Source organism: Hevea brasiliensis, chromosome 2 (assembly GCF_030052815.1).
Source record: "Hevea brasiliensis isolate MT/VB/25A 57/8 chromosome 2, ASM3005281v1, whole genome shotgun sequence".
Taxonomy (NCBI): Eukaryota; Viridiplantae; Streptophyta; class Magnoliopsida; order Malpighiales; family Euphorbiaceae; genus Hevea; species Hevea brasiliensis.
In genome coordinates, this window is record NC_079494.1 from 89956142 (window position 1) to 89981633 (window position 25492).

General features: G+C 31.3%; 1 protein-coding gene across 4 annotated transcripts; it reads right to left on the reverse strand.

Moving 5' to 3' along the window:
• Positions 1-2596: 2596 nt before the first annotated feature.
• Positions 2597-8359, reverse strand: LOC110668634 (phosphatidylinositol/phosphatidylcholine transfer protein SFH13). Of its 4 annotated transcripts, none has more exons than XM_058135897.1 (15): positions 8002-8359; positions 7131-7215; positions 6698-7001; positions 6465-6564; positions 5989-6255; positions 5406-5483; positions 5229-5333; positions 5093-5142; positions 4917-5016; positions 4686-4784; positions 4493-4597; positions 4213-4375; positions 3618-4000; positions 3442-3516; positions 2597-3120 (listed from the first exon to the last, which is right to left on the reverse strand). In XM_058135897.1, the coding sequence occupies exons 2-15, from the start codon at positions 7135-7137 to the stop codon at positions 3100-3102; spliced, it is 1857 nt and encodes a 618-aa protein (XP_057991880.1). In that variant the 5' UTR covers positions 7138-7215; positions 8002-8359; the 3' UTR covers positions 2597-3099. The 4 variants fall into 4 exon arrangements, with proteins under 4 accessions (XP_057991880.1, XP_057991884.1, XP_057991894.1 ...); XM_058135901.1 differs by lacking the exon at positions 8002-8359 and adding an exon at positions 7623-7794; XM_058135911.1 differs by lacking the exon at positions 8002-8359 and adding an exon at positions 7465-7605.
• Positions 8360-25492: the final 17133 nt, after the last annotated feature.

Sequence of the window (25492 nt, forward strand, 5' to 3'; positions counted from 1 at the left end):
ATCAAAACATGGGTTAAGACACCTAGGTCCAATAGTTTAGTTGGTGTTTTCTTGTGAATATGGAGGAGAGTCGTTGAATGACGTTGGGTCGAAGAGAGAAGAGCCAAGATTGAGAGCTGTTATGCTTGGATAGGAAAGAAAGAGGTTATGGTGTTTTTTGGTTGAAGTGCTATAGTTTTGGGGAGTTTGAAAGGCCTTTTTTTCCTTCTTTTTTTTTTTTCTTTCTCAATTTACCTCCCTAAAATTGCTTTTTCCCCCAAAAAAAAATTGCCTCCTCGCAATAAGAGAAAAAAAGATGATATTTATAAGAGGCAAAAACCCTAAAATGAAGGGTGGAGATTTAAAGAGATAAAATGAAGAGTGTAAATAAAATGTATAATTTTGTTTTTTAACTTTTAAATCCAATGGTGTGAAATTAATCTCTAAAAATCAATAGCTAAAAAATGAGATGTACATAACTTGTCCTTATTACTTTTTAACAAACTTGTGATCCAATAAGAGCTTTAAAAACTAAGAGCTGGGGTTAAAAAGTATTAAATTTTGCTTTTATTACTTTTAATGTAATGGTCTAAAATTAACACATAAAAATTAAATGTTAAGATTAAAAATTTTCATTTTCTTCTTTTTTTTGTTTAAATTAAAGTTGAAATGAATGTGGAATTAAAATTAAAATTAAAATAATAATAATAATAATAAAGTTTAAGTAAAGTTGAAAATTAATGTTAAAATTAAAACCAAAAATTACAATATGAAATGAAATGAAATTAAAAATTAAAATTAAAGTTAAAAATTGAAAATAACAACTTGATTAATAAAAATTTTTCTTTTAAATTTTTTTTTTTTGAATTTTTTAAGGCCGGGATAAAATATGGTGTTTACACGTATCTTCAGGTCATTATGAGGCAAACACTAAGCAATGCTCCCCATAACAAAATTAGCATGTTTTAGCATTGAAATGATGATTTCTTAAGCCTCTTTTGGCAGCGGAGGTGGTGCCCTACCTGGCTGCGGTTTCAGTTTGTTGGTTTCAGTTTTAGTGGGTTAGGGACAAATCAAGTAACGACACTTCTTTCTGGGCTTGATGGCATGAGGGTTTCTACTTGGGAGTGGTTTATAGCTCATTGGGTTTAGAGTTAGCCCGTAAAGCACAAGTGGGTCCCCGAAAGCTCTGACCCTTCCTTCCTCCACAATATTGTGATGCTCCGATGGCGTCCTATTTTCCGAGGCTTGAGGTTTTGGTTTGACTACCTGGAAGCTCTAGAAGATGACAATGGTTAGGGGGGTTTTTCTTTAATCTTCGATTGGAAAGCAAGCCATGCATGATGACAATAGTGGGAGACCCTCTGTTTCTGTTAGTTGTTCTTGGCTTTAGATGTTGTCTCCAAGAACGACAATTAGCTTAGCTACAGCGCTCTGGGCTGCAACCATTTCTTTCACGTCGAGTTAGAGTGTATGGGTCAAATACACGTTGCATATTAGGTTACATGTTAGTGGGCCTGTTTTGTATGGGCTCATTAACTTCAATGGTTTTTGTGTACGCTTATCATTTAACTGGACCTTAAGCCTTTTTAATCATTGAAATACCAATTTGTCTTCCGATAAAACTATGTAAAGGATTGAAATCTCTATCAAGAGTAGATCGTTCAATGGATTAGCCAATTTAGGCCAAATCCAAAATCAAATTGAATCCGTTTAATGGACAAGCCAACTTAGGCCAAATCCAAAATCAAGCTGAATCTTAAACTCTGTGATCAGATATAATCAAAAGTTTCAAGTTCCAATTCCATGGATGGAGTGGGGATGTGATGATTTTCTTCACAGATAAATTTCAATTCTTAACTAGTTTTGGACAATCAAGAATATGGCAAGTCGCATAAGGATTTTGAACCAAAAGTACTAAATTGGCAGTGAAGTTAGGTGAAGCCGTGAAGGTAAAGGGCACTTGTGATTTAGCGTACTCGCTAGGCAACAAAAATCTTATCGTTACTACTATTTCGAGTACTCTTCATAGACCTATATAGTTTGGCTGTTAGCATACTTCATTCAATATCGTTGTACTCTTCAAAACAAATCAAGCAAGAGCCAGTAATTTTTTAAAAGCAGCCATTTTAGTGAAACACAAACTAGTCAGGGTGAGTTAGAGCCAAACATTTGGCCCTTTTCTTCTTCTTATAGGAATCCTGCCCTGTTTAGTAGTTTTAGCAGAAAGAAATTTTTAAGATGAGACTGATTTAAGTTACAGTTTGTCAAGTACTGTTTGAATAATCAGCTTTAGTGTTAGACATGGTGTAACTGCTTTTTCTTGTAGCAGAAGAAGCCCAAGTGAAACAATAAAAAACAAATTAAATTCGATTATTAACTAATTTACATGGTAGGCCAGTTTCCAATTAGTTTATCCAAAAAAAAAAATAATTTCCAATCACTTCTCAACCCACATTTCACACATCTATCACCTTAGCGAGTTGTGTACTTGGTAAATAAATATTTTAACACCAATAATCCTTTTAATCTGTAACCACTCATTTAGTTTGCTAATTAGAGTTGAAAAGTTGGATTATTTTACTAGATGATACATGTATAGAGAGACAGTCATCTCTGGTGTATAAATTTCAAGAAGGAAGCGAATTTATTAATGGAGAACAAAGGGGATGGTGCAGTATGCTTCAGTCACAGCTAGTGACGAGGCTCACCTTCAACTACCTATAAAACTCCCTTGGCCAGAATAATGCCATCTTTACTGTAGAAAGAGACAAAGGAGGAAGAACTAAAATAAGTCTTTGGTTGTAACGCATTTCATTTACTCTCTTTTTTTTCTCTACACTGTTTCAAAGCTAAGATCAGAACCAACTGCCCAGCTAAACTGTCAGTTCTGTAAGTACTCCACTGCAAAGGGAGATGGAAAAACAAGGAAAAAAGATCAACCAAAAAATGGAGAGAGAGAGGTGATTGTACTTGCGCTTGTACGCCTCATGTTATACTAAAAATGCAGGCATCCAACCCTTGCTTCTTTCTATGTAATTATGGTTGTGCGAAACAATCTCCTCTTATCCCCAATTTCACCAAATTTCTAGCTAGTCCCACGGTTAAAACTTCAGGTCCTCAACAGAATAATCTTCTTTGCTGCAACAAAGATCCCCATCGGTGTAAGTTAGTAAGAACACCATTCCAAATGTAATGATAATGAGAATTTTAAAAACAAAATCTGACTACCACACGTCCACTCAAGCCTCAGCTTTCATGCATTGTAGTGCAACTCAAGACTGTGTAACAAGGTTACCAGGCATATCAACAGGGTCAGACAAGACATGATGAGACGGAAGGTGTAGATCATATCAATGACAAATTTGGGTATGGTAACCTCACTGCAGATTGCTTGATAATATTGCAACATGAAATTGAAGTAAAATAATCCATGAAATAATTAAAATATACGATACTTACATGACAACTAGACTCCCGTAAATCATCTAGCAACTTAGAAATCTCAAGTTGCTTTGCGACTGTAGCATGTAGTACCTGCAAGAACAACATAATTGTAGATAACAGGACCATTCATACAATCAGTTTTCCAACTTCCAGATATCTAAAGCTTCTAAATTAGTTAGAATAAGGCATACCCTCTTTGTTTTTTCAAGGTCAAGCTCCACAGACTTGATCCTCTCCAGAGATTCCATGAGCATTTGCTCCTTTTCCAATGGGATTGCAGTAGGTTTGTTGCTAATCTCCTCAACTACTTTTTCCAGGCTCTGTAGGCGCTCTATACACGGATGGACACAGTCTTCACTCACAGTTTCAACAGCTGCTGAATGACTATCAGCATTATGTTCCACAAGAAGAGATGGATGAATATTACTCTGCCTTCTCCAAAATTCAAGTGGTAAACTACGGGCAAATGCTACTAGTTTGACCACAAATGATATCAGCATTTTATGCACACACAGATTATGCCTTTTCCCAATCTTTTCCCTGACAATGTCCAACCAATGGCTGATAAGACCTCCTGAAACAAAACCAGTTTAAAATTCAAGTCCCAAAGATAACAAATAGCACATGGCACTCCAAATATAAGAGTTTGAATCCACCGAAGAAAGAGTAATGCCTAAGAGTAAAGTTATTGCAATCTTCACACTTTACCAAGTGCGACAAAAAATTTGGATCTGAGATGTGCTAGAGAAAAGAACCTATCCACAATAAGAAATCACTAACAGATACCTTCCGCATTTGGTAGCATTTCACTAGGAAAGTCCCCCAAGTCATTGCTTTTAAAGGACTGATCTTCAGAATGTCCCTCTCCCAGGTTGCATTGAACAGCCTTCTCAACCAGAAGAAAATTTCCATCACAACTGTAGTAGGCATTTGGATCTGAGGCTCTGACCTTAAAAAAATCATAATACACACAAAAAATCAAAACATAACACATATACATGAGTGAGACTGCATGAGCGTGCACACAACCATTACAATAAATTTTGAGTAACAAGCAACAACTTACTTCCTCATGAACAGGGGGCAAATGCGGAAACATAAAACTCGGTTTGATTGGAGAAGGATCATCAATTTCAGACCCTGATTCGGCTACTGATGTGTCAATGCTTCCCTGTGCAACAAAGAATATATCAAATATCCAGGGAAAAACATATATCAGAAACATCAATGTAGTTTTGAGACATGAGATAGAAACCTGCCTTCTGCAGGGGCATTTGAATATATGAGTCAAATTTCTGTTGGTTACTAGACACTCTGGTGATTTGCCTCACAAATGCTGCTTCCGCATTGTGTACAAGCTACAAATGTAAGACATTGGTTAATTTCCAAAGAAATACAAGTTCAACGTAAGGTTCAAGCTCCCACTTTCATGCTCAAGGAATTCAACATGTAAAATTAATAACAAAAACTTGAATACTATGATTGCCTACCTTCATCACATCAGGATCATTCCATGGACCTTTATTTGATCGAAGACACCCTCCTTCAGAAGAACATGTACAAGAACCACCCAAGAAGTCTGGCAATTGACTGAAAAGAAAGAAGCAAAAAATTTATAGATGTCACCAAAGCAATGCGATACAGAGGAAACGGAAAACAGACAAACCTTGAGTCAATAACTTCCAGAAGCTTGGTCAGGGATTTGGGCTCCAAAACCTGCAATTTTAGAAATTATGTATAGGTAATAAAAATTGAATGAACAAGAGAAACAGCATCTATATGCTTACAGCAATATCCTGTACCTGTATCTTTGCAATAGTCTTTGCATCCAGAAATTTCTGCGCCGTAGGCCAAAGCATCTTCTTAAAGCCAGGACCAGCATTAACAATATACATCCAGTGCAATGTCTGAAATTATGGTTAACATTCAGAAACCAATCAAACAGTGTAAAGGAAACATTTTCTTGAAGACTTTAATACCTCAGGGTAGTAACTGTTATCTATCTTTGTCATTGCAGCCAACAGATTTGCAGCAGTCCGAGTGAAATTCTTAATTCCCTGTTTTTAAAAAATAAAATCAATAACCAGTTCAAATTCTGCAGAGAACCTGTTGCAAGAATCATAATCAACCAGTTGCTGATATCAGAAGAAAATCTACTGACATTAGATTAATGCTCTCAATTCTCTTATCCTTTCCCAACTCCACCAACTCCATAATTCTAAGATGCGACTGTTATGAAAAATATGAAAAACATGAAAATGAGATTTCAGAATACAATTAACTTAATTCACTTGGATTTCTTATCCTGTCCTAACTCCATTGACTCGGTAAAGACTGTTCCATGGAATTTAAGATGATACACCTTTCCAATGCAACAGAACTAGATTTTGCAATTCACTCAACTCTTCAAGGTTGTGTGCAAGAAGCAGAAAAAGTTATAACAATAGACCAATGCAATTTGCTAAATCCTTGTAATGATAGCAAAACTTTGATAGAAGATGTTGTAGTTCATGAGGGGCCAAATTCAATTTGAAGGCTTATCTAGGCAGCAATTCAACATACCAAACCCTGTACATCCAATATCGTTGTAGTTGAACACATCTGTTTCCTTGCAGCAATTGAACATGCAGGGAATTTCTCCAGTAGAGCCCTCTCAAACTCTTGGACATGGTATTTCAGATATCGATCAATAGTGGTGATTCGCATCAGCCTACTTGGATGAGCTTTCCCAAGCCTTTCAATGTAAACTGGCCGGCCTTCCTTGTCAACTCCATGGTAACCCTGAGGGTAATACTGCAAGACTTCTTCCAGCTCTTCAAACTCAAAATCCTAAGAAGTGATTATTAATTCAGTATACTGCTAGAGTTGAATGACAAAAGAACAAATAAAAATAATAATAATTCTCACAGGGAATACATTATAATACACTGGTAATTATGTATAATAAACTAATCCTTATAACAGACTAAACTCTAAAGCTACACTACCTAAACTTAAGAAGAAGCAACAAGGTTAATGGCATAAATTAATATCAATACCTCCAATATGGTGTCTGTTCCATACTCTTTCCTCCAATTAAGCATTTCCTCCCACATCTGGATAGCTTTTTCAATATTAAACTCTCTAGCTTTCAAAAATCTACAAGAATAAAATAATTATATCAATAAGTAAATGCATTTCGCTGCATGTATTGTCCAGCTGCTAGGCAAAGCACTGACATTTTGGTACATAAATAATTTATGCTGAATTCTTGAAGAAGTGACCAACTGACCTTAACAGAGTATGATAGTCATCATGCCTAGTAGGCAAGAAATTTCTTTCAAGAAGCCTTTCGCGCAATTCTAATACGGCACTCTCCTCTTTTTCATCCCTGACATCCTCAATGGAAACTGAAGAAACTCTATAATCAATTTTCCTTTTCCCTCTTTTCTTAAGAGAATGGGTGAACTTATTGGAAGCATTTAATGCCTTTTTCTTAAGAGTGCCAATTTTCGATCGTCGTCTCTCATCTTCAGAGTTCTCAAAATCAGATCTTCTCTCTCTGATTTCATCATTAGCCCCAATTCCTTCTAAGCCTTCAATAAGACAATAAGTAGTTAAACACCCATCACTTAGTTTTAAGAATATCTAAAGCATCAAAAACCCGAGATGTGCATTGTGTAACTAACACTTCAAGGATCAAACAAACAAAAAGCATTCCATACCTGACATTTCTGGGAAATTTAAAAGGTAGCCCTTGTTTCACAAGGGTAGCAGATTCACAGCAACCTCGCAGACATATATGCAGCTCTAAACAGACAGAAACACGAAACCAATAAGTGTTATTGAATACGCAGCAGACTTACAAAGAAGAATAATTAGAAGCCATTGGCTGATTTAAACTAAATTACTAAAACACCAAACTCATGACCCCAGAAAAACAAAATAAAATAACGAACAAGCAACAAATACCTAAACACAAAGTATCAAATGTTTTATATAGAAACCCTTTTAGCTATGGGGGGGGCTCTCCAGATTCTCATGTACAGTAAAATTTACAAGAATGACAGAATCTTGAATTCTGCTCCCAAAGCTTTCGCATGTTAAGCAATCTCTAAAATCAAGTTAACTGAATACGATTCTCAATACTTAAAAATCAACGGATCTGAATCAGCTAAATCTTGAAACAGAAAAGAAAAGAGCATTTTAAAGTGCACCCATTTCTCTCTTGCTAAACAAACGATATCATATTCAGTTAACCAGTTTCCATGAGCTTCAATCCAGAGTTTCGCACAAGGGGAAGAACAAAGTTTACGCCAGTTGATCATGCAACGAACTCAAAAAAAACCACAAAGGAGAAAAATGATTTTGAGCTCAAAAACTCAAAAATCGAGAACAGTGAAAAACCGTTAAAAACCCATAGCATATAAATCATCACTGCATTAAATCTCACCAATGCCGACACTAACCGTACGAATCTCACTAATACTCTATCATTAATGAATGAAACCAAAGGGGGGTTGGGGGAGGGGGGGGGGGGTGTGGAGAACAAAAAATCAACTCGAACAGCTTTAATGGGGAAACAGAAAAACGCACCAAATCACAAAAACTCCAAATCAGATGAGCTACTACACCTACAAGCATCGATTCACGCGAAGAAGAGAAGAGAAGTAAAGCAACAAGCAGGTAGAGAATCTCTCTCGGGAAACACGGAGGAGGAGGAGAAAGAGGAGAAGAGAAAGAATTTTCCCTAGAAAATATAGAAAATTTTCTAGAGAAAGGGGATAGAAAAGCAAAGTTAAACACGAAATTTTCTAGAGTTTGTGTTGGTTATGTTTCTTCTTTTCTGCCTTTCTCCTTTATTCTGTGTTCTCTCTCTCGCTTTGTAGTGAGGTGGAGTTATTTGTTAGCTTTCTAGTTTCACTCTGTCTTGCTGGAAATTAGAAATTTAATTTGTTTATTCAATATTAAATTATAATATTAATTAAAATATAATATTTAATTGCCAAGTGGTGAAGGTTGCAGGGAGAGAGTCTCTCTCTCTAATCCCTTATCTTAGCTTTTTGTGCTTGCTTTTTTCTCCATTTATTCACCGCAGGTCTATTGCCCTTTTTCTGCTTCCCTGTTATTTTAATATTCTATAATAAAAAATATATATATATTTTCATCCCTCCTATGGAAATAAACTTTTTTTTTTATTTTAATATGTACAAGTAAGCAATTGTTAACTTAATTCCACAATTTTATATAAAAGAATGAAATAATGTTATCTAAAAAAATAATTTGGTCAAACAAATAAATATTGAATTTTTTAGAATAAACTTTTAAAATGAAAAATATGAACTGTCTAAAGTATCTTTAGAATATAAAAAAAATAAATGAATTAAAAATAATAATAAAAAAGATAAAATTAGAAAAATAATTAATATTCCTTTAATTTTCTAAAAGAATTAATAAAGTGAAAAAATATTCTAAAATCACTTTATTGAGGGAGCGGTTAAATATAATTAACATAATGAATTTTATTTAGCCTTTTTTATATATTATCTTCTATAAATTATAATAAATTTATTTTTTTAATAAATATTAAATAAGAATATATTGATAAATTAGTACATAAATTATTATTTAAAAAAATGAATTATAATTTATACTGATGAAAAAAAAGTAAATCTATTTTTATGAGATAAAGAAAGTAATAATTATCTCATATACCTCATTAATTATTATTTAATTTATTAAACTTTTATTTAATAATTTTTTCGTAAATACAACATCACACTTATTAAAATTTATTAAATACAATTATTTAGTACTAATATTGCATTAGAAATTATTAAAATTATATATCAATTAAACTTTCACTGTATCATTATTATTGACATTTTAATGAATCATTATTAATAAATAACCGCAATAGTTAAAAAAGCACATCCGAAATTTTAGAGAACTTTTAGCTTAAAATTCAATTTCAATTGGTTTTTATTGAGAAAGCTTAATTTAATTTCGTTCATTTTTAAAGTTTTCTTTAAATTAGCTCAAAGTTTTTAATTTAACCTTAATTTAGTCTATAAATTAGAAAAATTAAAAAATTTAAATTTTTCATTTTTTTTAATTTAAAAATTAAGAAACTGATTTTTTTAATTTTTTATTTAAATTAAGAAATTTAAGTCATAAATTATAATTTTTAAATTAAGTATGTATCAATTTAAATAAAAAATTTAAAATAAACTAAATTAAATTCCTATTAATGTTGTACAAAATTGAACATTTTGCCGAAAGTGGAGATGTTTTATTTTATTTCATGGCGGTAACCATGTCTAGTCGATGGCAAGTACAATGTGTTGTTGAACTAGAAAAGTGGGCTATTTTATTACAGTAAGAGACAGAATATGGTTTTGGTTGGTTGGCAGAGATCCTTTGATAAATCAGTAAGATGTATTTAATATAAATTTGATTTTATATTAAAATATTTTTTTGATAATTTATATATAATAAATTTAATAATTAATAAATTAAATATTTTTATAATATAAATTTATTTAATAATTAATTTAATTTAATAATTATTAAGATTATTTTTATATGAGATGGAAATTATAATAACACAGTATTCATCTCAGTTCTGACCTCTCACTAGACCAACCTTCCTTTCCTCTCCTCTGCATTTCATGTCCGCATATTGTTTTTCCTTGTCTCATTTCCTTACTGTACTATTTTTCTACTCTTTTCGTCAAAATTATTGTTGAAATGCTGAAAAATAATTGATAATTGATAATTTTTAATTGATAATTTTTTCTGTTAATTTTTTAAACTTTAAATGATAATTTTTAATTATTAATCATAATTATTGAATCAAATAATTACGTGTCATAATTAAACTTCATTAAATTGAGTTAAGAATTGGATATATATATATATATATATATATATATATATATATATATATATATATATATATAACAATTGCTCTAACAACAGGTTGACTTGGTAAATTGGTAATGATTCATTAATCTAATTTATTTAAAATTTTTAAATTAAAAATATTTTAAAATATTAATAGTATTAATATTTAAATATTTGAAATTTATATTTATATTTAACCAATAAATAAGATATTTTTTAAATTTTGTTAAGAAAAATAATTTTTTAAAATATATATATGATAATTAGAGAATAATAAAAATTAATTTTAAAATTAAATTTAATATATTTTAATTATAAAAACTTTAAAATAATAAAATAATTTTTTTAAACTATTTTTTTAATGGTATTAAAGTGATGTTTTTTCCTGAAATTTTTTCCTTTTTTACACAGAACTTCAAATACCAAAAAAGGACTTAAACAGAGATGGTAAAATATAAATGCAAAAACAAGCAGAAAGATTCCAATCCACGGATGAGGACGGCGTTACTGGCTCTAGTGAGGTTTGAATATAAAATTTGCACCAATGCAGGAATTCCAGAGCACTGCAGTGAAATGCAAAGATTCTGGAAAATAAGTAACAGTAAAAACAATTTTCTTTGGCGGGTTGCATCCAAAATTCCAAATGCTAAAAACAATTGGGCAAGTCACTGTCCTATTGCATTAATGGCATAGCCTTATACGCTTACACTCCATACGGTTCATTTAAGTCAATTTTCATTCTCTTTTGCTTTCTATTTCCACAACAAATCATTTCTACGTTTTTTATCCAACTTTTGTTTGGGTGAATAGAGAAGGGGAGAAAGAAAATTGATTAAGGCTCCGTGTGTTGTATGAAAATATTTTTTATAAAAAATATTTTTTTTATTATTTAATTTTAATATTAAATTAATAATATATATTTATTTCATATCTATATAAATATTTTTATATTTTAATAAAATATTAAAATTTAAAAAAATAAAAAATAATTTAATTTTTCTTTTGATAAATAAATATTTTTTCGTTAACTAATTTTTTTAAATGTCGTGAAAACTAAAAAATAAAGAAAATATTTTTTAAAAAATATTTTCTGTGAAATAAATGGAACGCTCCTTTTATTTCGTAGAAAATAATTTATACATAAAATTTTAAAAAAATATTCTCCATGAAAATATTTTTTTTATTTAGTTACAATATTAAATTAATGATATGTATTTATTTATATATATAAATGTGTTAATATTTTAATAAAATTATTAAAATTTTAAAAATACAAAATAAATTTCTCTTTTAAAAAATAAAAGTCATTTTTCTTAAAAATGACTTAATTTTTCTTTAATTAGGAAAATATTTTTTATTGACTATTTTTTTGAGTGCCTCAAATGCCAATAAATACAAAAAATGTTTTTCAAGAAAATATTTTTCGTGAAACAAACGAAACCTTAAGAGAAATTTTTTTCCTTAACTTTTTGTAAGGTGTCACGACCCAACCTATGGACTAGATCGGCATTAGGACCTGGGTCAACCTAAAGCCCCCGAGACCCATAGTAAGCCTAACTATTCCTCAACCCAACTCTAATGCCCATTTGGGCTCAATTTCAAGAATTCAACCGGACAGAGTCTGACCATAAAATGGACCATTCAACGAGGAGTTTTTGACTCGCCCGACGTGTAAACACAATATATAATAAATTTGGGAGCTCAGCTCACCCTCCACATAATTAAAATGTCATAACTCAAATAGAAGCTCAAATCCCTCATCCAATCTCATCATGCATACAGTTAATAATTTTACAGGTCTAACATAACTTTTATAATATAGGCCCAAAATAAAAATAAGTACTTCTAACACATGCGAAGTCTAAAATTTAACTCAATTGTACAAAATACATTAAATACTACTAATGGACCTGCGAAGAAGAAGAGCAGGTTAGCCACAATAAATAATCCTCCTGTAGCCTGGAAAAATAGATGAACGGGAGTGAGCGTTCAACTCAGAGAGTAAAATACCAATTTTAATAATAATCTCTATAACTATCTAAAGCTAATGCACCCTGTGGAGTGAAATGCAACATCATCATAATTTTCATATCATAATAGCAAAAAGGCAATTTGGAGCACTCACACACCCAACACTATCAAGCAATACATATATGGGAGCTGATCCTCTATACAGCCCTCTTAATCCAATCTCTGCCAGCGAGTGTTTCTCAAGCCGGACTTTTGCTTAATAAACCAAATGCGAGATCCCAGCGAGTGTCTCTCAAGCCGTGTCTATCCCGAAGGACCAGGTCCCAGCGAGTGTCTCTCAAGCCATGTCTATCCATCCTGTCAATATCCAATACTATACCACATGCATGCCACACACATACACTACTTCAAATTATCACAAACAACATCCATGACACTTCAACAATTATGAATGCAATATAAAACATGCTTAGTATTTAACTACATAGATACATATTTATAAGTGATGCATTGGCACACTTGAACAAATAATAATATCGAAATTACAATTAAAATTAATATTTTACTCACAAACTTGAATCAAGGTCACTGCAGCAGCTGGGCAGAGGAGAAAGGCTGTCCTGGCTCACTTGACAATTTCATTGTAATATTTAATATATTTGACTCAATACAAGTTTAGAAAAGACTAAAGACACCCTAAGTTGTGCTGAAAATCCGGCAGAGTCTCCCCTATACCTAGGACCTACCCAACCTGAAAAATAATTCAAATAACACTTCTAAACTCAACCCATATCTCATCATCATTATATGGCCCCTCCTGGGCCCTTCAAACCAAGCAATAATCACAATATCAGACAACTCAATTATAAGACTTCAAAACTAATATTTTTCAAAAACTATCCAAACTAACTTTAAAAATTCTATAAACCTGTCCCATGGTCCTTAACAATATTATAAGGCTATTGTAATAGGAATAATAATTTCCTTATCATCCACGAATATTTTATAAATTTTATTCTAATCTAGTACAAGGCAAAAATTGAGTAATGTAGAGTTCGAGTTTACCTATGCCAAATCTGACAACTGGAACGCGTCCAGAATGTCTGAAAATGGTGAGGTAGTCTATAATCTTGACCCGGTTCTGAAATGGTTCTAGCAGCTTATCTGCTCGGCCTGAAATTACAGATCCATGTGACGATCGAATTTCCATGAAATGAAAGTTCATACGCGAAGTCCACAATACCAGGGTTAGAATAATATATATATATATATATATATATATATATATATATATATATATATATATATATATATATATATATATATATATATAATTATTTGAAAATTAGGGATGTTACATTCTTCCCCCCTTATAGAAAATTCGTCCTCGAATTTTACACAAGGCAGAACAATGACACATAGTTGCATATCAAACTTATGAGTACTTGCTGCGCATATCCCGCTCTAACTTCCAAGTGCATTCCTTCATAGATTAACTCCTCCACAAGACTAACCATAGGGATTTGCCTTGATAAAAGTTGTCTCATCTGATAGTCTACTATAGCTACTAGTTGCTCCTCAAAGATCAAATTCTCATTTAACTCCACTATGTCTAGTCACAGCACATGAGAAGGATCAGGAATATACTTTCTAAGCATGAAAATGTGGAATACTGGGTGGACATGAGAAAGGTTTGATGGCAACTTTAACTGATAGGCAACTGCTCCCACTCTGTCGATGATCTTAAAAGGTCCTATATAACGAAGTGCCAATTTGCCTTTTCTTTCCAAATCTAATAACCTTGATCTTAAAAGGTCCTATATAACGAAGTGCCAATATGCCTTTTCTTTCCAAATCTAATAACCCTTTTTATAGGAGAAACCTTCAAGAACACGGTCACTCATTACAAATTTTACATCTGTCCGCCTTGGATCTGCATGGATGGTTAAAAATTTTTATGTCTATCTACCCCTATCATAGTATGCCAGCTACTATCCTCCTTCTGAGTCTAAACCATCACATTTGACTGCTTGTTTACCCCTCTCTTTTTTTGTCATCTCTAGTACTCATTATAACTCCACTACTCTCGACTTGATATCTGATAACTTTAATAAACTTTGGTGCTTACCTCACTTTTATTACACCCTAAAGTGTCTCTTGGTGACTTCAGTCCTCATTCCTTTATTTCAATAATCTCTGTTCCCCAAAAACATGACTTATGTTCCTTACCCTATAGTATCCTATGAAATGCTTTCCTGTAGCACCTATCATATACATCTCATTCGAAACCTTTACTTGTCTTATGACCTCATTGGTCAATACCTATAAATCTTCTCACTCCCATGATACTTCAAATTTTCAATCTCTTTTATGTCATTACTAAGGTCCTTAGACCAGCTCTTGTCCATCTTATGCAACTAGTTATGTAGAGCTCCATCCAAGTGTCAAGCATACCCTACACCACTTATCAATATTGGAAAGTGAACTGGGTCTCTTCTCTTATAGGACAAATGTATTTGTATTCCCTGACAACGCAGTTAATGCAACTTTATCGTTTTCCACTCTTTCTCTGGAATGAAAATATCTAGACTTCTTCCTAAAGCTTCTTAGTATGTGGCCTACTTCTGACACATTGGCACTTAGATCGAGGTTTTACTACTCCTTTAATCTATCATCTCATAATAACTTATTTCAAACATCTCTTAGTGTGTTCCTAGCATACCTATCCTTCTTATCCTCATCATTATAACTAGCTCTACTGAGCTTTCTTCCTGTCCTTTGGATCTTATCTACTTTCTTTTCCTATTTCTGCTATCGTTGATATCTTTTCAACATGCTGTATTTATTTCTTAATCTTAGTCTTATCTCACCCTTACACCTTTTCCTTCAAGGATGTCCATCCCATTATCAACTTTAACTTTCTTTTTTTTTTTTTTTTTTCTTAGTCTTATCTTGATTACTAGTTTCATTACTTCGAGAATTTTAACTTTACGATTGACTCCTACCAGTATGTTCTTCACATTATGTAACACTTGTAATTAACCATAGAAAATTCTTTTTGTATCCCCTTTCCCAACTTACCTATTAGAACATTATCATTCCCTACCAGCCTTAGTAGGAAATTGCTCATCCTGGATGGATAGGAGCCTCAGAAATTATAAGTTCCATATGAACTAACACGGCTGTGGGAAATATGTGCCATGAATTAATTCTGAATAAGATACTTCACGTATTCATTCTCCTTAATATAATCATATATACTACCTATAGCTTTCCAAACTTTAGCCTCAATTTTTCCCATTAGCAACAATATTCACTGTAACTCATTGGTAAATAGCACTTCCTCTAGCTTATAGTTCAAAAGGGTTGTAAGCCCTAGTAACTGGCTCAATTTTACTCCTGTCACCTCTCTGATCATTCTTTCATACTTAACATTTGGTACACCATTATCATCATTTTTGCCTCAAACAATTGGATATGTACTAACGCCCATCAAATTTTTAATTAATTGGGTCACTTTGACACGACCTCTCTTCTTAACATAATCTCCTAGAATCGAAACACAAGTCAATTTGAAAAGAAAGAGAAGTGTTCTCCCACTATTTATCGTATAGCATTGTTTGATAAACAAGATTTAGCTCATACCCCTTAGTCTCCCTTTTTAGTTTCATTATTTCTTTGTAATTATTGTGCGTTATTACAAGATATCAGTTGCATCTACCATTTGTTATACTATTGTCCTGCCTGACATATCATCTTAGAATTTACTATTTCCTTTTTACTCTTCATTTATCTTCCATGCTTATAATTATTTGTCCAATGCTCCTTATACATAGTTATATTCTAGAAGATAAAAGCACTCACAGATTCTTTCAGATCTACTCCAATCTTATCAACAATCACTTCTCTAATCCATGTACTTCTCAATATCTTATAATTACACTTATACCTATCTTGTCCTATTCTGACCGTTATTAGCGTTCTGCTACATATTATCATACTATTATTTTTTTATTTATTTATTTATTTATTATTACTCTTTTTTTTTACATAATTATTCTATCGATCACACTGAAAATATATGTATAACTCCAATTTTTTACTCTAGGTCTCACCACTCTAAATTTTAATATCAAGCCTCTGTGACATTATCTCTCATCTTGCATATTTATATCCCTTATGTTGACTTTTATCCGACTTACTCTTACTGATCTTGCTTCTTTATCTGACAATACAATTCAAGTTACTACAGCACGCTCAACAGTTACTACCTACTTTGGTCGCACACCTCACCTAATTTTCATTATACTGTCAACAACCAAAAGAGTTCTTATGTCATTACCCCATTATCCTACCTTGGGGGTAAAAAATAGATAAGGTCTAATCTAGATCCTGTAACTCTAAACTCTAGGCTCAGGCTCCTAGCACTACATCAATTATGACCTACTTTAAGTCCTGTACTTCTAAGTTCTATAACTTAACAATATTCTTCCTAATGCCATCCTTTTCTATGCTCTCTATCCTTTTTTTTTTTTTTATCTCATTTACCCTTCCTAAAACCACATTCACCTCCTCGGTAGTTTGGCTCTATTCTTCCTAATCTTATCTTAATCTGTTTTTCCAGTTTATTTTTTAGCTAACTCTTTTTATCTTACCCAAATCCAAACTTTCACTCTTCCATCCTTTAGCTCTATTTTCTTTTTGAACCTAGTTGTCATATCAGAAACTTATACCTTTCCACTATCCCTACCATGTCATCTATACCTCAATGTTACTCAGAATTGATCCTCTAAATACCCTAGCTAGATCTCTACTGGCATTCAAGCTATCTCTCCTACTGCATTTGAAACGCACTCTATCTATATATATAAATATATACATATTCTATGATTTATCAATGCTAACTTTTGTCCTTTTTCTTTTACTTTATTTGGAGTATACTTTAGTTTTAAGCATTAAGAAGCTAAGGATGAACTTAGAGAATAACAGTCATACTTCTCCTGCGTGATCTCTATTCTTACCCTTTAGGACTACATACTACCCCCTACTACCTTAGGGAGGGGATCTGTAACAACTCTAATTTTTCATATCCATTTAATTAGCTGAAACTTAAAATACTAAGTATCCAAACCCGTCATTCAATTTAAAGGCTTACATACATCTTGATCTTACATCTTATAATTTCTACATGGAACTTGTACCCTCTCTAGAATGCTTGAGCTAACAACTCTCTATCTCACGCTACAATCCCATCTAGGACACTACTCCATAAGTCATCATTACCAGTAATAACCTTCGATCCCATCTGGAAAGATAGGACTATACCCTAACTTACTGCAACAAAGGTACTACATTTATCACCTTGCCAAAACCATGTCAAATTAATGACTCTGTTATCATATCATAGCTCTGTAAATCATCAATTCATAGTTCCAACCTTCCCTAGGTAGTAGGGTTGTAATTTACACCTTGCTGATACACAAAATGTATACTATTCTTATTAAGCTCTAAGCAAAACGTCTGTCGTAATGCAAAAACCATCCAAAATTTCATATCGAAGACTAGATGGTCTCACTCTATAGATGTCACCTTTACTTTGCAACTAATCCGCAACCTCTAGCCTGATGGCAACTCTTGATGTAACTCGAGCTCATGCTAGGATAACCGAGTTACTGGCTCTAGTTATCACTCAACTGTGACCTTTCGATATTCTAGCTCTAGATCCCTAACTAGGAGTTCCCAACTCCTCTACAAATATAGAACTCTATTCTGGCATAATTGTACCAAAACAGAGGCCATCCGCAAACATCCTCATTATGGAGCACCACGGGGATGCATGCAGCTCTACACAATAATCTCATATCGGTACTGTAATCTGCAGCTTACAGAGCAGACATCGAGAACCTTGTATAGTTACTACGATACGTCCTGACAGACTAGGTCTCCTAATCTCTTATCTCTCTTGAATCTACTATTATCATAAACTTACTCTGACTGGGTCATCTACTGACGACTGCCAGCAGTGGTATCCTCACCCTTATCTAGTATAATTATACTATAAAAGTCACCTTTATATACTCGTGCCTAGCACCAGATAGGCACAACACTTAGACCCATACTGATAGAAATATAGTGTTTCTTGAAGAACGTATTTCCATGGCAGACCTCAACATGTCTGCTAACTCTATTTCACACTTCTATGTACTTCACAAAACTGAGGTGCTAAACTGAAGCACTCTTATATTAACCGAGGAATAACGCAGAATCTAGAAATGAAGAATTACAGAAAAAAGACGAAACAGAATCCTATACTCCGCATGTGACAACTCTAGGTGCATATTTTCCCATGAATCTAAAGCCTAAGCTCTGATACCACTTTTATCATGACTCAACCTATGGGCCAGACTGACACTAGGACCTGGGCCAGCCTAAAGCCCCTGAGGCCCATAGTAAGCCTAACTATTCCTTAACCGAACTCTAAGGCCCATTTGGGCCCAATTTTAAGAATTCAACCAGACAAAGTCTGACCATAAAATGGACCTACTTCTAGCACATGCGGAGTCTAAAATTTAACTCAATTGTACAAATTACATTAAATACTATTAATGGACCTGCGAAGAAGAAGAGCATGTTAGCCACAACAAATAATCCTCCTGTAGCCTGGAAAAATAGATGAACAGGAGTGAGCGTTTAACTCAGAGAGTAAAATATCAATTTTAATCATAATCTTTATAACTATCTAAAGCTAATGCACCCTATGGAGTGAAATGAAAAATCATCATAATTTTCATATCATAATAGCAAAAATGCAATTTGGAGCACTCACACACCCAACACTGTCAATCAATACATATATGGGAGCTGATCTCCTATACAGCCCTCTTAATCCAACCTCTGCCAGCGAGTGTCTCTCAAGCCGAACTTTCGCTTAATAAACCAAATGCAGGGTCCCAGTGAGTGTCTCTCAAGCTGTGTCTACCCCGAAGGACCTGGTCCTAGCGAGTGTCTCTCAAGCCGTATCTACTCATCCTGTCCATATCCAATACTATACCACACGCACGCCACGCGCACATACTGCTCCAAATTACCACAAACAACATCCATGGCACTTCAACAATTATGAATGCAATATAAAACGTGCCTAGTGTTTAACTACATAGATACATATTTATAAGTGATGCATGGCCATGCTTGAACATATAATAATATTGAAATTACAATTAAAATTAATATTTTACTCACAAACTTGAACCGAGATCATTGCGGCGGCTGAGCGGAAGAGAAAGGCTGTCCCGGCTCACTTGACAATTTCATTATAATTATTTAATATATTTGACTCAATACAAGTTTAGAAAAAACCAAAGACACTCTAAGTTGTACTAAAAATCTGGCAGAGTCTCCCCTTTACTTATGACCTATCCAACCTGCAAAATGGTTTAAATAATACTTCTAAACTCAACCCATATCTCATCATCATTATATGGCCCCTCCTGGACCCTCCAAACCAAGTAATAAACACAACATCAGACAACTCAATTATAAGACTTCAAAACTAATATTTTTCAAAAACTATCCAAATTAACTTTAAAATTTCTATAAACCTGCCCCGCGATCCTTAACAATATTATAAGGCTATTGCAATAGGAATCGTAATTTTCTTATCATTCATGAATATTTTATAAATTTTATTCTAATCTAGTACAAGGCAAAAATTGAGTAATATAGAGTTTGAGTTTACCTATGTCAAATCTGACAACTATTCATTTGAACTAGAAAAGCTAGCTTGTCCAGTCAAGGCCCAGAATTATTATTATCCTTTCGGACCATGTTGGGCATCCCAGGCATCCACTCTCCAACCCCTCTCTCACCGTGTGAGTTGAGAGGCCCCGGGTAGGGGCTCACATGGGCCCCATTCGGGGGGCATTATACACCACCAAGGTCTCTTGAGTTGGATATTCCTAACCCCTCCAAGATTCGAACTCGGGACCTGGGGTAGTTTACCGTGGCTCTGATACCATTTGAACTAGAAAAGCTAACTTGTCCAGTCAAGACCCAGAATTATTATTATCCTTTCGGACCATGTTGGGCATCCCAGGCATCCACTCTCCAACCCCTCTCTCACCGTGTGAGTTGAGAGGCCCCGGGTAGGGGCCCACATGGGCCCATATATATATATAAAATAATTATTTGAAAATTAGGGATGTTACATAAGGGTATATTGATAATTTTATATTTATTCTCTCATTTTCTTTTCAAATATAGTGTGAAACTTTTTGTGGATCTCACGTATTTTTCCACATATATATTTTTTTATTTATCCCGTTTTTCACCTTTTTAAATATATAAACTTTTTTTAAAATAAATTATTTACAATAAAAATAATTCATTTTAATTCTTATAATATCATGTTCATTTTTATTTCTTTTAAAATAAATTTTTTTAAAATTAAAAAGAATTAAATTCTTGATTAAAAAAGAAATCAATTGAGTTAAATTTTTATAAAATTTTATTTTTTAAATAAAAGGAAAGGAAAAATCTGTTTGTGTAAATGAGCCAATCCAATTTGTGAGCTTCAAAATTAACTTGAAAAATATTTAAGATTGGCTCAGTGTTAATTTTATTTTACATTTTTATTTTACTATTTTATAAAACACTTGACAATTAATTTGCATTAAATTTTTACTCTACCAAAAACAAATGAAAAAAAATTATTTATGGAGTAATTATAAAAAGTTCATTGTTTTTTTTTTTTTTTTTGTATTTTGGCAATTTGATCCAAACATTCAAATATAGACAAAAATAGTTAAATTTATAAATGTTGTTAAAATTTTATTCAATTTTTGTTAATCAAATATCTAATATTACCATTGAAAATATAATATTATCACATTTATCAACTCACCCATTATTTTATTTTGATAACCAGTAAACATCAAAAATTGATTAAATTTTTTGATAATGAGGACAGAAAGAGTATAATTAAAACCATCCAATTTGATTAAATTATTAAAAGTTTAGATGCACCATGAGCCACAATGAAATTTGAAAATAGTTGATGGTATTAGTAGTGAGAGAATATGTAAAAAAGATAAAATTACAATAAATTTTCAATTTTTCAAAAAATTTATATAAATTTTTTGTGAATTTTAAAATTTTTACTAATTCTATTAAAATTTAAAAAAATTAAATAAAATTATCAAAATATGATAAGATTTAGCTTGTTATTATTAATTGGACTTTGGACTTTATTTATTAATGCAATTATACTTCAATATAAATATCCAAATCCATCGTTTTCTTCTGTCTAGCTAATACAGGTATACGGGCACACAATTTAACTTCTCACAAATTGATCAGCAATGATGTAAGACGATGACCCTTCTTATGTTTATGGAAAATTTGTACAGTTATAAGGATGAGTCAATTTTTGGGTAAGTTTGCTAATATAATATGCCCTAAAATTTGAAATAATTTTTAAAGAAAACTTTATATAGGATTTGAATTTTCATAGCTAAATACCAGATGTTCGAATGAAATAAGAATATTCGGATATGATAAGAGTATTCGGATAGAGCATAAGATGTTCTAGTAAGATGCAGAGTGATCAGATAGAACATAAGATGATCGAATAAGTCAAGGCATTCAGATAAAACGAATTATCTTAGAAAAGGAGCACATATTGTTAGGATATGTTATATTTTCACTGAAAATACAGCTATATGATAAATAAAATTTTTGTGATATAAGGAGGAAATTAGTTGGGTGTGAGCTGGCAAATTTCTAATTATGGTAGAAATGTGACATCTCTAATCCTATAAATATGGCTCATGATACTTGCCAAGATACGCAATTGAATTTCCTTATTGTTATCCAGTATTTACTCTTTCCTTTAGCATTTACTAATTTGAGCATCGGAGTGATCATGCTTAAGTCACCGACCTTACATCTTTTATTGTTGCAGGCATTATTGAAACCGTTCACTAACCCAAGAACCCCAGGCGACATTATTTGTCAAACAAAAAAAAAATTAAAACCAAAATTTTTAGTGTTTTTCAAAGTGTCACTATTCTATTTTTCTTCCAACATCTATTTGCCCTACATCACCCCACCATTCAAAGTTATAAATTTAATATACAAGATTTAATATTTTATTTGTAATTTTCTTTTATCCATTGAAATTGGAGTCAGATTATCAGATTTACTATGATATGTGAAATGGGATTCTTTTTTTTTTTTTAATTGAGAAATGTACTTCTTTGAGTTTAGCGAAATTTTGGCTTTGAAAAAAAAAATACAGGAAGACAGTCCATCGTTTAAGCATAAATTGATGATTTTATTTTCAGATATAAAATGATATGATTTTTTTTTTAAATTACATATATAGAGAAGGAGAGAATTAACTATAAAATTCGGTCAAATATATTTTCAAACACATATATTATTCGATTTTTATCTATTGTACATTCTAATTAATATTTTTTTAAATAAGCACTTAAATTAAAAAAAAAATCAAACTTTAGCATAAAATTATACACTTTACTATAAAGAATTTAGTTATGTATGCGATAAACAAAAACTGAATAATACATATTTGAAAATATATATATTCTTTTCTTTTAGTAGAAAAAGGAAATGCTAACTCAACTTGGCAAATGGCCACTATCTTATCCAAGTAGTATACCCACCAAAAAAAAAAGGTAGTTGGTAAGCAACCACTACCAATAAACGCCAAAATTCAAATATATTAACTACTCACTCACAATCACAAATCAATATAAGTGAGCATAATACATATTAAACCACACTATGTTATGTATTACACCTCTTTTATAATGAATGATTTTTTAATAAATCTGTATTTTATCCCATAAGATTTTTAATTTACGCTAATTATTTACTATATGTTAAAAAATTTATTTTGAAACTAATGAAAAAAAAAATTCACCAATTCTAATTTATTCATTTATGCCAAAAATCTAAACTTTGAAGGTATTCAAATTTATGGGTTAATTCTCTCATAATCCCTTAACTTAAATGATTGTATTAATATCATCTCTCAACTTTAATTTATATCATAAAAATTTTCAAATTTCAATTTAATTATTACTAAAATCTTTGTGACCTGCTAGTTTTTAAGTTAACTTATAGCTAAGTTTTACTCATTGTTTCTCAACTTAAATATATTTATGATAATCGTTCATCAACTCTATAATCAATTTTAAATTTTATTTATTTTTTATTTATTTAAAATAAAATCATATTTTTAGAAATAATTTAATATTTTTAAAAATATTTACAATTAATTATTTAATTTATCGTATAATAATATTATTTTTACATTTATTATTTTTTAATTTAATTTTAAGCTAATATCTAAAAGATTTATGTCTAATTTATCTTAAAACCTGTAGTTTTATTTTAATGTAAGAAAAAATTAATAACATATAATTATTTTACTTTATTTTGAAAATATTGAAACCCTAATTAAGTATGAATGATTTTAATTTTTTTATATAGGTTGATATTGTATGTAGTATTTGTCTTTATTTCTTAAATCAGCAAAACAGTATATCAAATCTTAATTATTATTTAGTATTTTTTTATTAAAATTATTTATATGTCGAATTAAAGTTTAAAGTTTTTGTGAGATAAAATAAAATTGAGAGATGTGTATAATATATTTATTGAAATGGACGGACGATAAGTAAAATTTAGTAATAAATTAACCTAAAAACTTGTAATAGCAGTTTACAAGGATTTTAATAATACTCAAATTGAAGTTTATGAATTTTTATGACATAAATTGAAATTCATGAATTTTTATGATATAAATTAAAGTTGAAAAACATTATTAATACAAGCAACTAAGTTAAAGGATTGTGAGTGAAATTAATCCAAAATTTATCTCATGATAACTATAATTATCTATCTATGTACATTAGTTTTTAAGATATTATGGATAAATTTTTTTTATATATATTTTTTATTTTTCAACAATTTATTAAAGTTTTATCCAATGTGACGTTTAATTTTTTTTTAATGTCAATGAGTAGTTTTTAAAAACATAAATACAATTTATACATATCTCTTATTCAAAAATCTATTATTATTATTTTTTTCTAAAATTTCCTTGTTTAAAATGTTTTCCTATTGTTTAATTATTTTATTTTCAATATACATTTTGAAATAATCAAAGTTTGTGGCTTATTGTATACATACATCCTTTTATTATAGGATATCCAAAGAGTTTTTTTCTTTATGTTTTTTTATAAATATATAAGAAAGATTTAATAAATTTAAGTAATACAAATAATTTAGAGTGGACAAAACTCTTTTTTTTTTAATATTAAATTATAAATAAATTATTATAATACAATAAAATTTATTGATCTTATATGAAATTCTATATAAAATAATTGGATTGTGAATAAAACAAAACTTGCACATCGGTTTAACAACTTTTTAAATCTCTATACCTTTAGATAAATAAGATGAGATGTTTTCTTTTGTAGATTTTACTTTTGTGTGTATAGATATTTATTTCAAGGATATGTAGATGTGAAAATATATATATATAAAATTAAGTGATGAGGGAGTCACGTTTGAAAAGACCCAGACACCGACACCACTGACCACACCATCCCACCCGGGCCCTTTCAATTTCATGCATTCTTTGTAGCAGCAGCAGCCAGCAGCCACATATTTGTCTCAAAGGGTGTCGGGGTTTCCAGTAAAAATTCACATTCCTACTCTGCATAGGAAAGATCTATTTAACCTTATTTATATTTCACTCGGTTGGAGCTTAGCTAAGTTACAGATGAAGGAATTCTTCTCTCCTTCACTCAAAATCAAATAGCAGGTCTTTTGAAATCGCACATCAATTATAAAATATTTCTACGTGAAGTTTATATGATTTGTGAAATTTTGATAAAATTATTATAATTTTATTAAGATATTAAATTTTATTTTTAAATCTCATATGCGTATGTTCTGCCTTAAAAAGAAAATAAATAAGTTTTATGAGAGGTAAGTGATTTAGAGTGACCAGTGTGTGAGGCCATGAACGAGGTCTATGCTTGTATGAGCGTGCCTAGAGATTCATCATTTAGAATCCCACATCAGCCATGGACTATGTGTAATGAGTTTACACGGTATGAGAGATTTTTATTAAGACGTCGAGTTTTGTCTGCTGATTCTTGTGCGTGTGTGT

What these genes read in the sequence shown, in the direction of transcription:
- LOC110668634 (XM_058135897.1), bottom strand. An exon ending in AGACTATTGCAAAGATACAG is followed by an intron (nt 5,143 to 5,228) that starts GTACAGGATATT and finishes CTAAAATTGCAG; the next exon opens with GTTTTGGAGCCCAAATCCCT. An exon ending in TACGGGAGTCTAGTTGTCAT is followed by an intron (nt 3,121 to 3,441) that starts GTAAGTATCGTA and finishes TCTTTGTTGCAG; the next exon opens with CAAAGAAGATTATTCTGTTG.